At 41.9% G+C, this 17,243-nt stretch overlaps 1 protein-coding gene across 2 annotated transcripts in view; it reads left to right on the forward strand.

Annotated features, from left to right (window-relative positions):
* Positions 1-281: 281 nt before the first annotated feature.
* The window catches only part of tpp2 (tripeptidyl peptidase 2), a 97,155-nt gene continuing 80,193 nt past the window's right edge, over positions 282-17,243 (forward strand). For both annotated transcript variants that reach the window (XM_084338242.1, XM_084338243.1), the window contains exons 1-5: positions 282-508; positions 6,475-6,606; positions 10,734-10,829; positions 11,956-12,060; positions 12,412-12,536. In XM_084338242.1, the coding sequence (XP_084194368.1) occupies positions 344-508; positions 6,475-6,606; positions 10,734-10,829; positions 11,956-12,060; positions 12,412-12,536 (623 nt within the window). In that variant the 5' untranslated portion in view covers positions 282-343. The remainder of the gene's footprint in view (positions 509-6,474; positions 6,607-10,733; positions 10,830-11,955; positions 12,061-12,411; positions 12,537-17,243) is intronic.

Raw genomic sequence — 17,243 nt, forward strand, 5'->3', positions numbered from 1 at the left:
GGGTGCATTTTCTGTTTCAGAACTGAGAACAGTACTGTACAATAAAGCTGATTTTTTTGGGTATAAAAACTCAATCAAACGTCCTGTGGGTCCACATTTCCCATTAATCGTCTATGGAGCAGCTCTAGACGTTATACCCGATGACATTGCAAGGAGAAAGTAGCTCGTGTTCACAAATATCGATCAACCTTTTCCTGAGAGCCCATTGATAATTAATTATTAATTCTGGTGGTGTTCCCCTTTAAGAATTCCCTCCCCTGTCTCTCGGTCTCTCCCACCGTGTTGCTGCTCTCTCTCTTCCCCATTTCGCAGCTTTTGTTTTCATTGTCACCCTTTTTTGATCATGGCTGCTCATACTACCGAGGAACCGTTCCCCTTCCACGGGCTGCTCCCCAAAAAAGAGACCGGTGCGGCCTCTTACCTCGCCAGGTTCCCGGAGTGCGATGGACGGGGCGTGCTCATCGCTATCCTCGACACCGGCGTGGACCCGGGGGCCCCGGGCATGCAGGTACACTTTAACACGGCGCGTTAGCTGGCGGGCTAGCAGTGAAGGCCCCGTTCATTCAGACAGTCGGCACAGCGGCTGGTGGTGACAGTTTACTATCGTTAGCTAGTCGACCGAATAGCCGTACGGGGAGCTGTCAGAACATTCTAAATGACAAGACAGTTATGGTCTTTTATACTAGTAAAACTGTACAGACTTGACAGTTAGGGGTGCTAGCTGGTTAGCCAGCTAGTGAATAATACTGTTATGTTAGTTAGCCCATCAGTGATCCGAGCCTGCTGAATTTAGCTAACGTTTAGGCATCATTATTTAGCTTCATAACACCCTCGATTCTACCATCATACCGGTGTGTACCACTCATCTCTTGTTCAGCTAACGGCCAACTAGTAGTTAGCAAACGTAAACAACACGAGCTAGCCAGTTAGCGTCCACGTTTAATTGCCTAGTCACGTTGGGCAATAGTAGTAATAGTAATAGTGATTGCCAAGCACTAACTTAGTGGTCCTGGGGCTACAATGACCCCCGCCCCCTCCATTCAATTAGCTGAACTTTGACACTGTACAAGGAACAGCAAAGGAGACTCCCCATCATCTAGTAGTCTGTCCAATGTGTGCAAACAAACTCTTACAAGTCTATATGTAAATACCTTTTGAATCAATATTTGAGAAAGAAAAACTGATAACCTTCTTACTGTCTTTTACCTTATGTCTATACAACTATGACCCTTGGTTGCTATAGATGTAACTTTTACCCCTCATGTTGACTTGTGTTGTCCACAATTTGTAAGTCACTTAATCAGGCACGTTGGAAGGGGGGGCTGCGGCAAAGAATATATATATTTTTTTATCATTTTTATTTTATTTTTTACGACAGTATTTATATATTTGTATATTATATACTGTAACTGTATAACTGTAACACTGTATATTATAAGTTTATCCTGCTCAAAGCACTTCACCATTTTAATATTGTGTGTATTGATGTGATGTATTGTAGCCAATCTGTTAATAACGTTTTCATTCATTCATTACACTACTGTACGTACACAATCATACGTGTAAAACCTACAAGATTGCAGCAGAGTAGATTTTCGAGTGATGACAGACTGTCACAGACTGATTGAATGACAGGTGAAACAACTAATTGTATTCACCTCCCGTCTCCCGCCCTTCCCACGCGCCACGAACCACTGAGCTACTGTGATACAGTGCTTGCGCAGTCGCGTCAGTCGATTTGAGCTAGTAGTCAGACTTTGCTAGCACAGAATGTCTCACTCCCAGAAAAGAAAAATATCAGATTTCTTTTCGAAACGTCCCGCCGGTCCCAGTGACAGTCCCACTAAATCTGATAAACGTCAGAGAGAGACAGAGACGACAGGTTCAGCCTCAGCATCAGGTATTGAAGAGTTAACCGAGTCTGTTCCCCTATACCCCCCCTCGGGCGCCAGAAGCTTCCACTGAGGGGTGATAGGGATGGGGTGTTATGGCAGCTGATGATGGAAAGAGTGCGCATTTGCGCAACCGAGTCTGATTCCAAGTTGAAGAATTGGCTCCAAAAGAGAGACAACTGGATGTCCAACAACATCCAAAACGAAATCTTACAGCTGTTTGCCCATGATATTCAGCGACAAATTAGAGGCAAAGCATCCAAAAGCCCATTCTTTGGCTTGAGCGCTGACGGAACCACTGATGTCACTGGAAGAACAATTCTCGTGTAATATACAGTTCGCCGATGACAACTTGGAAGCTCAGAACTTCTTTTGGGGTTTTTACAATGCCCGGCCCAGACACAACAGCCGAGACGCTGTTTTTGTGTATAAAATACATTCTTTTACGCCTAGACCTGCCCATGGAGAGGCTGATAGGATACTGTTTTGACGGGGCCAGCAACATGTCTGGGGGGTACAGGCTAGAGGAAATGTGTCCCGACTCTGTTTTTCTCCACTGCGCAAAAAAAAATATATATCTCAAAGGCCGTACCCCCTACTGATTTAAAGTTCCAACGTGCCTAGCACTTTGGATAAATGACTAAATGTAAAACATAATATTTGAGTAACTTAGGCTACAGTTTACAACAAAAATGCTTTCTTTCTTTTATTAAATCGGCAACAAGTAATGGCTTTATAGTAGCCTACAAATGTAGCCTATATTTTACTATTCTCCATCTCTCCTGGGCCTGGTCTACAAGATACACTACACGACCAAGGTACCCATGTACATGTCAAAATACTTCCCAAAGGTCAGTGAATACCACGATCACAACACCAGAGGGAGCTCCACAAATCATGTTAAACCCAGATTCGGCTCAAACAAGGGACTAAACACGTTTCGCAATTATGCCACATCAATGTGGAACGCCCTACCTAAAGCTGTAAAGGAATGTGAATCACTACCCACTTTCAAAACCACTCTCAAAGAACACCTACGGGAGACTGCAATTCGAAACTGGCCCCTGTAAATGTCCTAACCCAACCCCCTCCAATGTACAGTAAATGACCTAGTATGGTTGTCAATATTTCCAATGTACAGTTTTGCTTGTAGTGTTTCCCCACCCAACCCCACCCAACCTCCTCCAATGTACAGTTTTTACGTCAAATGTATATACTCCCTTTTCTGGACTCTTTTTGTATCACAAACAGTACTGTATTTGCAAATCTGGTATGTCATAAATGTATAGATGTAGCAGTACTGTCTATCTGTATGTCACAGGGTTAGAAATTAACATTTTTTTTCAAGGGCTTTTTTTGCCCCCCTTAATTGATTTTCGGGGGCTTTTTTTGTATTTCGGGGGCACAACATTTTTATAATGAAAATTAACACTTTGGTTGCCATGGGTTAAATTCATGATATACCATAGGTTGCCGGCTCTATTTGTCTATGGAGAAGTACCCCTTCTTTGCATGGCTATAACTTTTTAAATTCTATTGCTACATTGCCATTATTAGGGCCCATTCAAAGTCCTATATGTATTGTTCATTGTGTAGCAACGTTAAACTTTTTCATTCACATATTCATAGTAAAGTATGGTCTAATGTATAAGTATGTTTTCATCTCTTTCTGCAGCTTTCTCCAGAACGTGATCTATAGCCCCAAATGCATTATATTGATGATGCAATACAGTTTTATGGCAATCAGCGCGATATAAAAAATTCCAACTAGACGTACTTCTAGAAGTTACTACACATCATCTTAGGGCTGGGCGATATGGAAAAAAATCATATCGCGATAACTATATGATAATTTTATTTTATTTCTCGATATCGATAATTATCGAATTGTTATAAGTATAAATTTTTTTTTTTTTTTAACAACAGCTGTATGTTTATTTTGCAGCAATTCTTTGTCATTGCTGCCATCTTTAGTGTTACATCCCCTCACACTCCAGTTCTCAGGCTGCAGCTGGTTTAAAAGCTAAAGTAAACCGGCTTCTCTGCTGGCTGTGGCTCCAGGGGAGTTGAACAGTTCTGGCTCTGCTCGTTTATTTTCGATCTTTTGGCGCTTTTTTGGTGGACAAACCACCGCACATGTGCACTGTGACTCGTGACTGGAGTCTAGTTCTGCTAGCACACATAGCCTACTGTGTACAGACGGTTTCAAACTGTATTTTAAATTAGAAAGCAAACAAAATAAATGGACAAGAGAAAAAGAAATCTGAATTTGGTCAGTATTGTCATTTGGACAAGCAAAGCCATTACTTTAAGTTGCAGGCAAGAAAGACAAGTCTGTCCACTGTCTCTGGTTTTAAAACTGCCCTGTTGCAGGTAAAAAAAAGAAAAAAAAGAGAAAAAAAAAAAAAAAAAAACGATTTTTCGTTTTTTTTAAATTTCGATATTCGATATCGATTATTAAAATATATCGCGATATTTATCGTTATCGTTATATCGCCCAGCCCTACATCATCTGATGTTGACCGGATGGGCTAGGGGGCGTTTATAATTCCATGGGCAGCGTTATACCAAGATCTAATGTGGGTCAAATGTTGATCATAGCAGTTAGTATCGAAGACGGTAATTTTACACGCTAAAACTCACCCCAGTCTCCGCGCGCCGTTGGGCGATCATCGTAGAGTAGAAATTTTATCATTATGGGATGTAGATTTACCCGGTCCATTTCCAGCTTGTATAATGGTATATACGTCCAAATCATGTTGTTTATCGAGTTATTGGCAATCGATCACTATGTAGTGTGTCGAGATCGAGTCCCGGAACCTATAGCGAGTGCCCGGAAGTAATACGGCCGATCAGCACAACCTCCATAGCACTTCCTGTTAAGCGATTGCGCCGATCGGCCACCAGATGGCGCTCCTGAACCGCCAGAGAGCTCAGTGGGTCCTCCTGGTGGATCTCAGGCCAGCGGAGGGGAAATATGAATCCGATCGCAGATTTTTGAAATATTGATATAAGGACGCTGTAAAGCGTCCTCCGGCAACTTGAGCATGGCCGGGAATGACGCTTTTAAGCGTTTTCCGGCAGTCAAAGTGTTAACAAAGATTATAAAACATTGTTGACACTTTTTTTTACAGTCTTCGTCCCTATGTTTGATAACGTAATGTTAATGTCTCCATATATAGGGCTCTACGCTAACCTTTTTCCCAAGGAGCACATGTGCTCCTAAATAAAATGTTAATAAATAAAATACAAATTTAGGAGCACACAGAAATTTAGGAGCACAGTGACAATTGTTCAAGTAACACACACACACACGCACACGATGTGTGACATCATGGCTTGGTTTCATGTTTTGAGGTACCTTCAATTATCTGTAAATAATACATACATACTCTATCTAAATAGATTAAATATTATTGTCCCTGAGGGCAAGTTGTGTTGTTGTCTTGATATATCTACAAATAGCAGACGAATAACCGGTTGCCTCTGGATCAATGAATGTCTAATATTGAATAATATTATTAGATATTTTATTTTTAACATCCCTAATTCCAACAGTCAAGAGGCTTGTTTCAAATTGATGAAAAACCCCACACACGCAACGTTTGTGACTTGTGAGTATAGGCTCTGGCCAGATCGATCAATGAAATACGTTGCGCGCTCAGCGCTGTGGAATGAAGGAAATGCGCATCGGGATCGGATTTGGATGTTATTCTTTGGAGTTGTGTTACAAATGGAACGGTCTTTCCCCGCCGAACACAAGTTACTTAACGTTACACAGGTCGCGCTATGCAGATGCTTAGCTTGCTAACGTTAAGATAGCAGTGTAATGCTTGATGAAAGCAGAGCGCTCTGTCTGTGTTCGCATCCTCTCAGTCTCAAGTGCCTGGAAGCATCTCCCTGTAACACGCAGCGGGCCCCGCCTCCCTCCTCCTTGGAACAAACATTCCACCCAAAAACTGAATTTCAGTCCAGTTTCAATCTGAACTATTAACAGCGGAGCTGTTTTGTAATCTTCACAATCACTCGTCTGTCTCGCACACTGCAAGTAAATGATTTTTCCGGTTTGCACACACACATATTATTATTAGGGGCAAATACGAGGGAAATGCTCGCACTGTAGAGCATATATATAATATATAATTAGTAAACTGTCGGGGGCTTTTTTTGCCCCCCTTAACTGATTTTCGAGGGCATTTGGTCAATTTTCGAGGGCATTTTGCCCCAAGCCCCCGTTAATTTCGAACCCTGGTATGTCATGTATGTCATATATGTCCTGATGAATTGAAAATGGGGGACCCTGATGTAAACAAGACGAAAGTCTTTCTCTGGTCTGCATCCCCTTAACAATTGTGTGTATTGAGCTGTACTGTATTGTACCAGATCTGCAATCTGTTAATAAAGTTTTCAATCAATCAATCAATCAATCCTCTCCTTCACGTGCACGCATGTGTGCCTGGGTGTGTTTGATTTTGGTGAAAGTGCACGGTAGTGAACTGTTTCAAACGTGGGCCACCCACCCAGCCTGATATTCCCTCCTACTGTGGATTGTCGATGATCACTCGCTCCTCCTTCTCTTCAGGTCACGACCGAGGGGAAGCCAAAGATCCTCGACATCATCGACACGACGGGCAGCGGCGACGTGAACATGACCACAGTGGTGGAACCCAAAGAAGATGGGACGGTGGCCGGGCTGTCTGGCAGAACACTGCAGGTCTGCAGCCTTCTTCACTTATTAGTCTGACTCAACAGGATGTTGACTGCGCGTACTACCAGCCCATTGGTCGACTATTTCAGTCGGAATTTTCCTTCCCTACTGTTTTCAGTGACAAGCCGTCGAGCTAGCAAGCTACGCTCATGACGGAACAGCTTTGATGAAGAAACATTTCTACCCTGACATTATTTTGCAAAGTGGATAGTCAAAACCTGCTATCGTTCAAGGCTGGTAAAATGTTAAATATTCTAACTGTAATTATCTAAATCTAAATTGTAGGCTAGGTAGTAGGTAGCCCTTCTATTCATTTCACAATCCGCTTTCCAGTGTCCCAGATTAATGTAATTACGTTAAAATGAACGTGCCTTGTACCGCCGGCTTGGTCAGTCGTCCCTACTAACACAATTGGCAGTGTTAGCGGGTGGGAAGCCGGTGGGGTATGTGTCCTGGTCGTTGTAAACTGCGGCTCCTACTGGTCGCAGTGGTCGGTCAGGCCGCCTGTTCAGCAGGGAGGGGATCTGGGGGAAATGGCACGAACCTCCGCATGCGTTATGTTCCCCCAGTCAAACTTCTCGCTGTCAGGTGAAAAGAAGTGTCTGGCGACATATATCGGAGGAGGCATGTGGTAGTTCTACACCCTCCCCAGGCCGACAGTGGGGCAATGCACGCAACGACCAAGAAGGGAATTGGCATAACGACAAAAAATTGGGATGCGTGAAAAATACAGAAAGCCCCAAAAAATAAATATAATAAAATGAACGTGCCTTGTCTTCCAAAATTTGCATTTTCTGGTATATTTATAGGTGTACGTATCAAGGGGTGGCTTGCTCCCAAATTACGTTTTATGTTCTAGCATTGCTAGAGCCAGAGTTAAAACACACAGATTTAAAGATCACACAAGCCATAAATTCAGAGTCCCATTCATCGTTTGGATCAACAGGGTACTGTGCAGCAGTAGAAGAGACTGTATACATGCAAGACATTTTATTTATGATGAAACACAAGATACTTGAGCCCTAATGATAAGCACTTGATGAAGAAACCCACTCCCATTTCCAAGAGAAAGTCATAACATGCCTATAAATACTTACTATGGAATTACACACTACAAACGTATTACGTGACCCATAATGGCCCCCAAACAGCATTGCCAACTTCAACAGACCCTTGTGATGTGGCTGCATTATTTATTATGCATTATTATTATTAATCTGTGTTATTGTACCATCTAAGGCTATGTTCACTCTCGTTTATTGCTTGGATCAGATTTTAGTTTTTGTTTGGCTATTCACATTATTTTAAAATGTGGCCAAGATGAAATTCCTGTGTGAACTGGTCAACAATAAAGAAGATGGACATAAGATTTGACAAACGTCAATCTAGAGTGATGTAAAAGTCGCTTGACTGTTCTGACTGAGGTCGCGTTGCAAAAAATCTGACCTGTATCTGATTTAGGACTATTATGAAAGTGGCCCAAATCGGAATAGAAAATATCAGATTCCATGAGTCTGAAAGTAGCCAAAATGACACCCATATACGATAAGATGAGATATTCCTTTATTGATCCTCTTCGGGAAATTTGGGCGTCAGCAGTATGGGGAGGGAGTAGAAAGACATAAACATAGGCAATATAATTATACTAAAGATAAAAAATAAACGGTGTAAACAATATAATTAACTCTGAATATGAGAAAGTAAACAGTAAATCATGGGTGCAGATGACGGTCTGTATGCCCTAATCAGTTATATTATACGTTGCAATAAATATGGGCAATAAAGAATTAGAATCTGAATATGTATATATATATATATATATATATATATATATATTCTTTGCCGACATCTAGTGGCTCGGGTGTGCATTTCTTTTAATACAATATATAGATAGAATTAAAGCCCTATTTGTTGCCTGTCGATTGCCCTTTCAGGTGACAAAATCCGTTCAGCAATTCTCGAGTTATATGCCGATATGTGAGGCGTGCCCCAAAGTACGCAAAAGTACACATTACCACTCCCAACTCCCGGGTCTCTAGCTCCGTCAATCATTTGGCGATCTCGAAAATCTTTGCACAGGGTTGTAGCCAATGAGTGTGGCTTTCCAATGATACCCCATGATATGATAATTGGGAATCTAATGCGGTCTCTATTGATCGATTTATGATAAAGAAAAGCAGGGTCCCCCTATAGGTTAACACATCCTGCGCCATAAACGTCGTACGACGGGTTTCAAGTTCATGCGAATTCTGCCAATCCACGGCGTACAACGTTATTGAGATCATATTTCATATTTTCGCCATGTTATTCATATTTCCCTCACGGTCTGATGCTGTGTGAGCCGGCACAACTCTGCAACGCTTCAATACTGCCCCCTGGTGGATGATCGGCGAGTTGCCAAACCGGAAATGGACGGTTGGATCTCGGTGCGTCTCCGAAATGCGTCCGGCCACTCGCATATCGTTGCGGGACTGTATACACACGTCCATGTGTAGTGATCGCTGCCATAACTCAATAATCGATCGACTCGATCCCCATCAAATAACTGGGATCTTTTTGCTCCAGTCTCATTGCCCAACGGTAAGAGGAGGCTGACGTTACTTTCAGCCTGTTTGTTTATTATTATCCATGCAAATGTGGTGATAAAGCAATGTCCAAACATGAGACAATTCAAACTGATGTATAAGGAAATTATGTTCACAAGGTACAGGGATGAGGAAGGGACTTGATATTCACGGGTGTTTACATTTTTATTTTATTTCTTTCATGTTTTACATATATAGTTTTTGTTTTTTTGTTTTGCATATATATATATATAATTTTATGTTTTAAAATAGTACTCATTTGAGTAGTGGAAAAGGGGTAGGATTAAATAAGTGTATACTTCTTCCTACTCCTTTTCGAACATGTAGATTGAGTTGTGTTTTGCTTTTGTTGTTTGTTTGTATTCATTGCATGTTCGAAATAAAGATTTCAAATCAAATCAAACCGCTCTGATCCATATATCACCCATACTACATAAAGCATTTAACGACGATCACGGAATTATAAACGACCCCCCCCCCCCCCCCCCCCTCAGTTCATCCGCGCATGATCAGTCATAACGTTTAGGATCATGTACAGTTGAAATTTTTTATATAGCGTGAATCGGCAACAAACGGCATTTGATAATCTATATATGCATTTATGCCTATATCTCACGTTCTAGGAATTACTGCAGAAAACGATAAAAACATATTTATATTCTAGACGGTATTTTCGTATGAATTTATGCATGAAAAAGTAAAACCTTCCTACATCCTGAACGATAGATAATCGATGTTGAATGGGCCATAGTAATGTCAATTTAGCAATACAATTTAAAAAGTTATAGCCCTGCAAAGAAGGTGAACATCTCCATAGACTTACAGTGCTGGCAGAGAATGGTATAAGATGCTCAAATAGCGTGGCAGGGAAAGTGTTAAGGTAGATAAAAGAAAATGCTATTAATTTGCGATTAATCGCGAGTTAACTATGGACAATCATGCGATTAAATATTTTAATCGATTGACAGCACTAATATATATATATATATACTATGAGTAAAGTTAACCGTATACACAGGTTCAGTATACATAAGGTACCCTAACCTAACTGGCATGATATATGTCAGACGTTATACATTGTAGTCCGTGCAGGTTAGGTGGTTAAGAGTCAGACGCACTTAGTGATCAGACATTCCTAAAAGTTCTTGAGTTCTGCCACCTGAGATAATAGTGTTTAACCGCGGAGTGCTGTCACAGCTTCTGTGTTGCTTTTTTTTTTTTTTTACTTTATTTTTTAGCGTTTATCGCTTTTTCTGGTCAAGCATGACCGACAGAAACAGGTTGAAATGGGATGTAGAGCAGGGGAAGACATTCTGAGAAATGACGGCGGGTCCGGGAATCGAACTCGTGTCCCCCAGATCCGTGACGAGCACGGTTTTCCCCGACGCAGAAATAGCGCCGAGATATGCGGTGAGCTACGGGAGCTCCCCTTCTGTGTTGCTTTCTTCACTCATCACCACATGATCACATTCAGAGCTGTGTTTCTCCTCCTCACCTCTCTCTCTCTCTGCGTCTGTCTTCTGTCTTCTATTCTCTCTCTCTCTCTAGATACCTTCTGCCTGGGTCAATCCATCAGGGAAGTATCACATTGGAGTTAAAAATGGCTATGAGTTCTTCCCCAAGGCCCTCAAAGAGAGAATACAGGTACGCATCTCCTAGAGTTCGTCTGGTAGAAAGAAACGTGCGTTAAGTTATATTAAATTAAATTAAAGGTGCTATAGATAAAAATTGTATGTACAGTAATCATTAAAAAAAAATACATCCACAGCTTTTAGAAATGTGCAGAATAAAAAGTATATCTCCCAACCCCCCAAAAACGATTGATAATGAATGTTGTTGTTTACATGTGTGCCACGTGGAATGCACCTGATTGGATATATTACATGCTGGTGCCCTAGTCTGACATCTAGTGGCTGAATGTTATCTATAGCAATTTTTTTTTATTTATTTATTTTTTTTAAGATTTCTTTTTTGGCGTTTTTATCGCTTTATTGCTACTGGGCAGTCCAGTAGAGAGAGACAGAGGAGGAATGGGAGACAGAGTGGGGGGAAGACATTCGGCAAATAACGACGGGTTCGGGAGTCGAACCCGGGTCGGCCGTGTCGCGGCTGAGCGCGCTATGTGGTTCGCCACTGGGGCGCCCAGCATTTTTTTTTAATCATATTTTTTTAACCTTATTTAACCAGCCAGGTCAAATAAGAACAAATTCTTATTTACAATGACGGCCTGGCGAGAGGACAAAAGGCTAGGGTAGTTCATACAAGACATTATCGTCCTCTAAGCCAATCTGCACTTTAACATAGGCCTGGGTTGTTTTTATTTCTGTTAACGCCGCGGATATAAGAAAGAGGTCTAGCTGAGTCAATGTTGATGGTTTTGTTGAACATTTGTATTTCACAGGAGAGAAACTATTCAAAGAAAGCTATTAAAATAGTCTTTGAATCTAAATATACTTTCTTTGTGTTTTTACATTAATTCCATGATTTTACTCAAGTAAATATCTGTTACAAGCTTCGGTTTAAGTAGAAAAATGATATTTTTAATCTAGATTAATTACAGAAAATTGTGAGATTAATTAGTTAAATTTTTTTTAATCTATTGACAGCATTTATATATATATATATACAGTATAAATATATGAATGTATATATACGGTATATACTGCACTATTGTACATGCTGTCATACAGAGTTATATGTGTAGACTATAGTATGCTGTAGGTACGTAGTTATGAATGTTTTAAGTGCCGTTTCTGTTTGCCTCCGACAGAAAGAACGCAAGGAGAAACTGTGGGATCCGGCACACAGAGCGGCCCTGGCAGAAGCCAGCCGCAGATCGGACGAGTTTGACCTCGCTCACCCCTCCCCCTCCCAGGTCAGGACGGAAAACTATGCTTTTTGTTTGTGCTGCTGCTTATTCTATTTGCACATATAAGGTAGTAGGCATGGCATTGCGTTGTATCCTAATCTGTCTCTCCTTCCGCCCTCTATCTCTCCCTTTCTCTCTCTCCCTCTCTTTCTCTCCCTCTCTTTCTCTCTCCGCCCTCTCTCCCTCTCTCTCTCTCTCTCTCCGCTCTCTCTGTCTCCGCCCTCGCTCTCTCTCTCCGCCCTCTCTATCTCTCCGCCCTCTCTCTATCTCTCTCTTTGCCCTCTCTCTCCCCCCTCTCTGTCTCTGTCTCTCTCTCTCTATCTCTCTCTCTCTCGCTCTCTCTCTCTCTCTCTCTAGACAGAGAAGCTGCAGAAGGAGGAGTTTCAGAGTCAGTCAGAGTTGCTGGTGTCTCTAGAGAAGAAGTACAGTGATCCAGGGCCTGTCTATGACTGTGTGCTTTGGCATGACGACGTCACCTGGAGGTCTGTGCTGTCCATCTGCCTGCTTCTAACACCTTTCTCCTTTTAATAAACAAGCACAAATCCAAAAGGTTGAGTCATGGAAGGGGATGTGGTCAAATAATATGAATATTTTCCCATATATAGGTGATATTCACAACCCTAATATGTATCCTATATATATAGGTGACATTCACAACCCTAATATGTATCCTATATATATATATATAGGTGATATTCACAACCCTAATATGTATCCTATATATATATATATATATTAGAGCTGGGCCATTAACGGTGTTAACGTGCGATAATACAATTGACGCCGTTAATCTATTTCTCAAACTTGGGTCTCCTCTCCTCTCTCTGTCTGCACGAGAAGCGAGCCGCTCACTCACTCACTCACACATACACATACGGGTACTTAAAGGAAAACTCCAACATTTTGGGAAATTAGCTTATTTAACATCTTCCCTGGAGTTAGACAAGAAGATACATACCTTTTTTGTCTCTGTGCGTACATTTAGCTTTGGGAACAGTCACTCCGTTAGCGTAGCTTAGCTTCATCACTGGAAGTGGGGGAGGACAATAGCCTGACGTTCCCTTACAGTGTATACAGTCAACAAATACACTCCAAATACAACTCAAACGTTCATGTAAACACGTAAACGCATGTAAACGTGGAGAAATAAAAAATAATTGAATTAGACAATTACGCTTTCTAAGCAAATATACTCTGAACAATTTTTTGCCTAAGCACTCGTCTCTGCGCGCAGTCAGTGATTTCTACGTGAAGCCGTGTTTGTGGACATTCTCATTAATTCAAAGGATCCGAACCGATTGAAGTTTATGGATACCATGACTTAAAATCCTCTTACCTTGACGATTAAAAGCCTCCCCAATTTAGAAAACAGTAATCCAATGGCTGGTATTGATAATATAATACTAACTACTGCACGTAGCTAACCGGAGCTAACACAGAACCGGATGGTCACTAAAGCAAATATAATGACTTCCTTTCTGGGGTTTTCAAAATAAAAGTGCGACATTTATAGCATCGAACACGAACCTAAACTAACGTTCAAGTAGCCACATTCACTGATCGATCGCTTGCGTTATACAACAATGTCCAATCCGGCTGTAATTTGGGCGAAGAGTGTCCTACCGTCAGCCCATGTGATCGCCGGCAGCATTTCCCCATTATTCATCGGCATCTGGTAGATCGATATGTCCATTGGCTGATCATAAATCCCATTATTCCAGGCTGAAATCTGCGCTTCGAACCGTGATCAACGGTGGAGGATGTTCGCTTGGGATCCAGGCTCATATGAAACGCCCATAGACAGTAAAAAAAAAAATTTATCCACTCGCCCACAATGATACTGCAGTGGAGCGATGGCGCCCCTAAGAGGATCTGGCCGGTATTGCATGTCGCCGATTTCAAGGAGGCGGGTAAATCTGCAGAGTCGATCGGGGATCTTGATCCGTTTATTAATATGGAATAAAACAATAACAACTTGCCACGAGTTAACTCGTGGCTCTGGTCCTCAATGCATGGCACCGAAACCCGAGTTAACTCGTGGTTGGGCGGCAAAGTGTTAAGGGCGGAGCCTATCTGTGGCTCAGTGTTGAAGCTCTGCGCTCATTATTATTATTATTATTATTATTATTATTATTATTATTATTATTATTATTATTATTATTATTATTATTATTATTATTATTATCATGGCGGAGAGAACAAAACTAAAGTCTGGGTAGTGGTACACTTTACGAAAGTCGATGCCGACAACGCACGTTGCCACAAGTGCAATAAAACATTTGCAAGTATGGGTGGCAATACAAGCAATTTGTCAAAACATCTGTTGTCAAAACATAACATTAGTCTGGAGAAATGCGCCGTTTTCGACTGCTTTGCTCGCAGTGTTCCATCTCCATGCACGTCCACTGCAGGTAAGCCAAGATAATACAGAGTTAGCTAGGCTAATAACGAATTATTACGAATAGGCTAATAAATCAAATATAATTGTTTAGCTACAAATATATTTGAAAGATGACAGCCCACGCCTCCTCCCTCTCCCTCCACCACCGAATACAGGCGTCCCAGCCAAGCCAAGTCCCTTCACCCTAGCAGCTAGGAAGGATGACAGAGGTAGGGGGGGGACGACGGGGATGAGTGTCACAGGGCTGTGACCCAGTTTGTTGTCAAAGGCCTGCACCCCTTCTCTACAGTGGAGTCCAAGGGCTTTAGGTAACAACTAATCATTCAGTGTATCTTTTTTTTTTTATCTTACATTTGTTTATTATAAAAAGTCTATAATTCAGACACATTTAAAACATTGTTGCTGCTGTTGCTGAAGAAATTCTATTTATTTATTATATTTATTTATAAAGTTATATAAAAGAACATTGCTGCTGCTGTTGCTGAAGAAATAATATTTATTTATAAAGTTATAAATAATAAAGCAATGTCGATAAAGTACCGAACCGTTAAGCAGTATCGATAAGAGTAGTAGTATCGGGGAGCTCCCGTAGCTCACCGCATATCTCGGCGCTATTTCTGCGTCGGGGAAAACCGTGCTCGTCACGGATCTGGGGGACACGAGTTCGATTCCCGGACCCGCCGTCATTTCTCAGAATGTCTTCCCCTGCTCTACATCCCATTTCAACCTGTTTCTGTCGGTCATGCTTGACCAGAAAAAGCGATAAACGCTAAAAAATTAAGTTTAAAAAAAAAAAAAAAAAGTAGTAGTATCGATAAAATCCTAACGATACCCATCCCTAGGTAGAACAAACATATTTTGAATGCCTTCGGCAGACTTCAAATGAGCCATTTTAATCTAGATTAATCTAGATTAACTCCAGGATTGCAGATAGATTAATCTAGATTAAAAAAAATGTATATGCCCACCTCTAATATATATATAGGTGATATTCACAACCCTAATATGTATCCTATATGTAAGGGATAATGTAGGACAAGGTCATTGTCGCAAAATAATTGACCGACACAGAGTTTAGAACACAGAGGCGGCGAGGTGTTCTAAACGCAGTGAAGGTCAATTATTTTGCGACAATGACCGAGTATAGCTATACATTATCCCGCTTATTACATGGCTAACTTACTAACAATATACCTAATTCATTTTACACCATCGACAAGACGAGATCAAATGCAGAGTCTTGCAGACGCAGTTGTTCTGTGGCTCCTCTGTCATCGCCGGCAGCCGGCAGGTGTGTGGTCTGATTACCTGATGAGTGCAGCTGTGCTGCATATGCTGAGCTTAGCTTTCGTGACTGTCTGCGACCAAAATGCTTGATTGTGATTGGTCAATAGCGCTGTGTTACCCGTATCAGCGGTCATTATTGCGCGTTGCCCATAGCAGCGGTCCGTTATTGTAACTGAGGGGTACAATTCCCTGACTGTATTACTAGATATGATACTTACTACCACTACCTTTGTACTTAATATTCGGCCACCCAGTACACGGCATAAATATATTATCATGAACACTCTCACGTAGATGAAACGGATCCAACACAAATGTACGAATTAGAAACAGGTCTTTATTTCCTACACAGCGATGGTGTGTAGAATAAGCACTTAATCACTTAATTACATTTATGAATTGAAATAGTATGCACTTTTATGGCAAGGAGTATTCGTCGGTATATCAATAGATAATGTCCAATCTCTGAAGGCGCAGGTGGTAGATATACGACCTGGAATAGTTAAGGAATAACAGCAATGATACTTTAATGATTATAGGCTGGATACACTAGAGGGGGTTAATCCGGTCGCTTGTAAGCCGACAGGAGTAGGAGGGGGGGGGGGGGTAGAATCCAGCTGCCTCGTCCGGCCAAGGGTATCCCAGGTGAACCCACTGTAGTGCCGTTCAATGCGCCGGCGATCCTTGGACCACAGATGAAAGCAGGTGGACTCTTTGTGGGCCGGCTCTCTCCGGTCCACGGGGGAGAGATGTGGAGAGACCTCGTCTTGCAGAGCGTCTCCTCACCTTGCGTCCTCTCCAGGGGGGGGGGTTCCAACACACGGTAGTGTCGGGGGTCTTTATCCATAGAATAATCAAAGTATCCAAAGCATAATCCGTGCCTGGGAAGGCGGGCTGTCGTCGGTAGAATAATCCGGTATACAGGTCCACTCGCTCGTCGGCTCTGGGGCTCCTCGGGTGCAGCTTCACATAGGGTCAACCACCCTGGGTAAGCAGCCAGTTCTCTGCCCGAAACGATGGGGTACTGACTACGGTAGTATTCTCACCGCACGAAGCACTATATATTAACAGACTATTATTAGCTTAATAGACTACGTCCAACTCGACGATATAGTGCCAAATATGACTATTCAAATATTAATATACACGATGTCTCAATACCGATGGTAGGCCGAACTTGGCCTTACTCCCACACGTGGCATCGCGGGGAGGCTTTACGTCTGTGACTCTATTGGAGGGTAAGAAACTGGACTGAAAAGAAAGTCCTACTTTAGTAGCGCAGTATATATACGCACTATGAACAAATAGTCCCATTAGTGGTGCGGTAGCCAAATTCCTACGCGGAACTAGGACTTGTTCGTACATGTCGAGCGGTACGTTTGAACTGGGTCTGAGGGGTATGGCAGCCTGGCACCAAGGTCTCGACCAATAGTAGAATGGAGACTATTATGGGATGTTCAGTAGGCTAGAATGGATATTCAATGCATATTGTACAAGGAAT

The sequence above is a fragment of the Notolepis coatsorum genome (assembly GCF_963971535.1).
Source record: "Notolepis coatsorum genome assembly, chromosome: 2".
NCBI lineage: Eukaryota > Metazoa > Chordata > Actinopteri > Aulopiformes > Paralepididae > Notolepis > Notolepis coatsorum.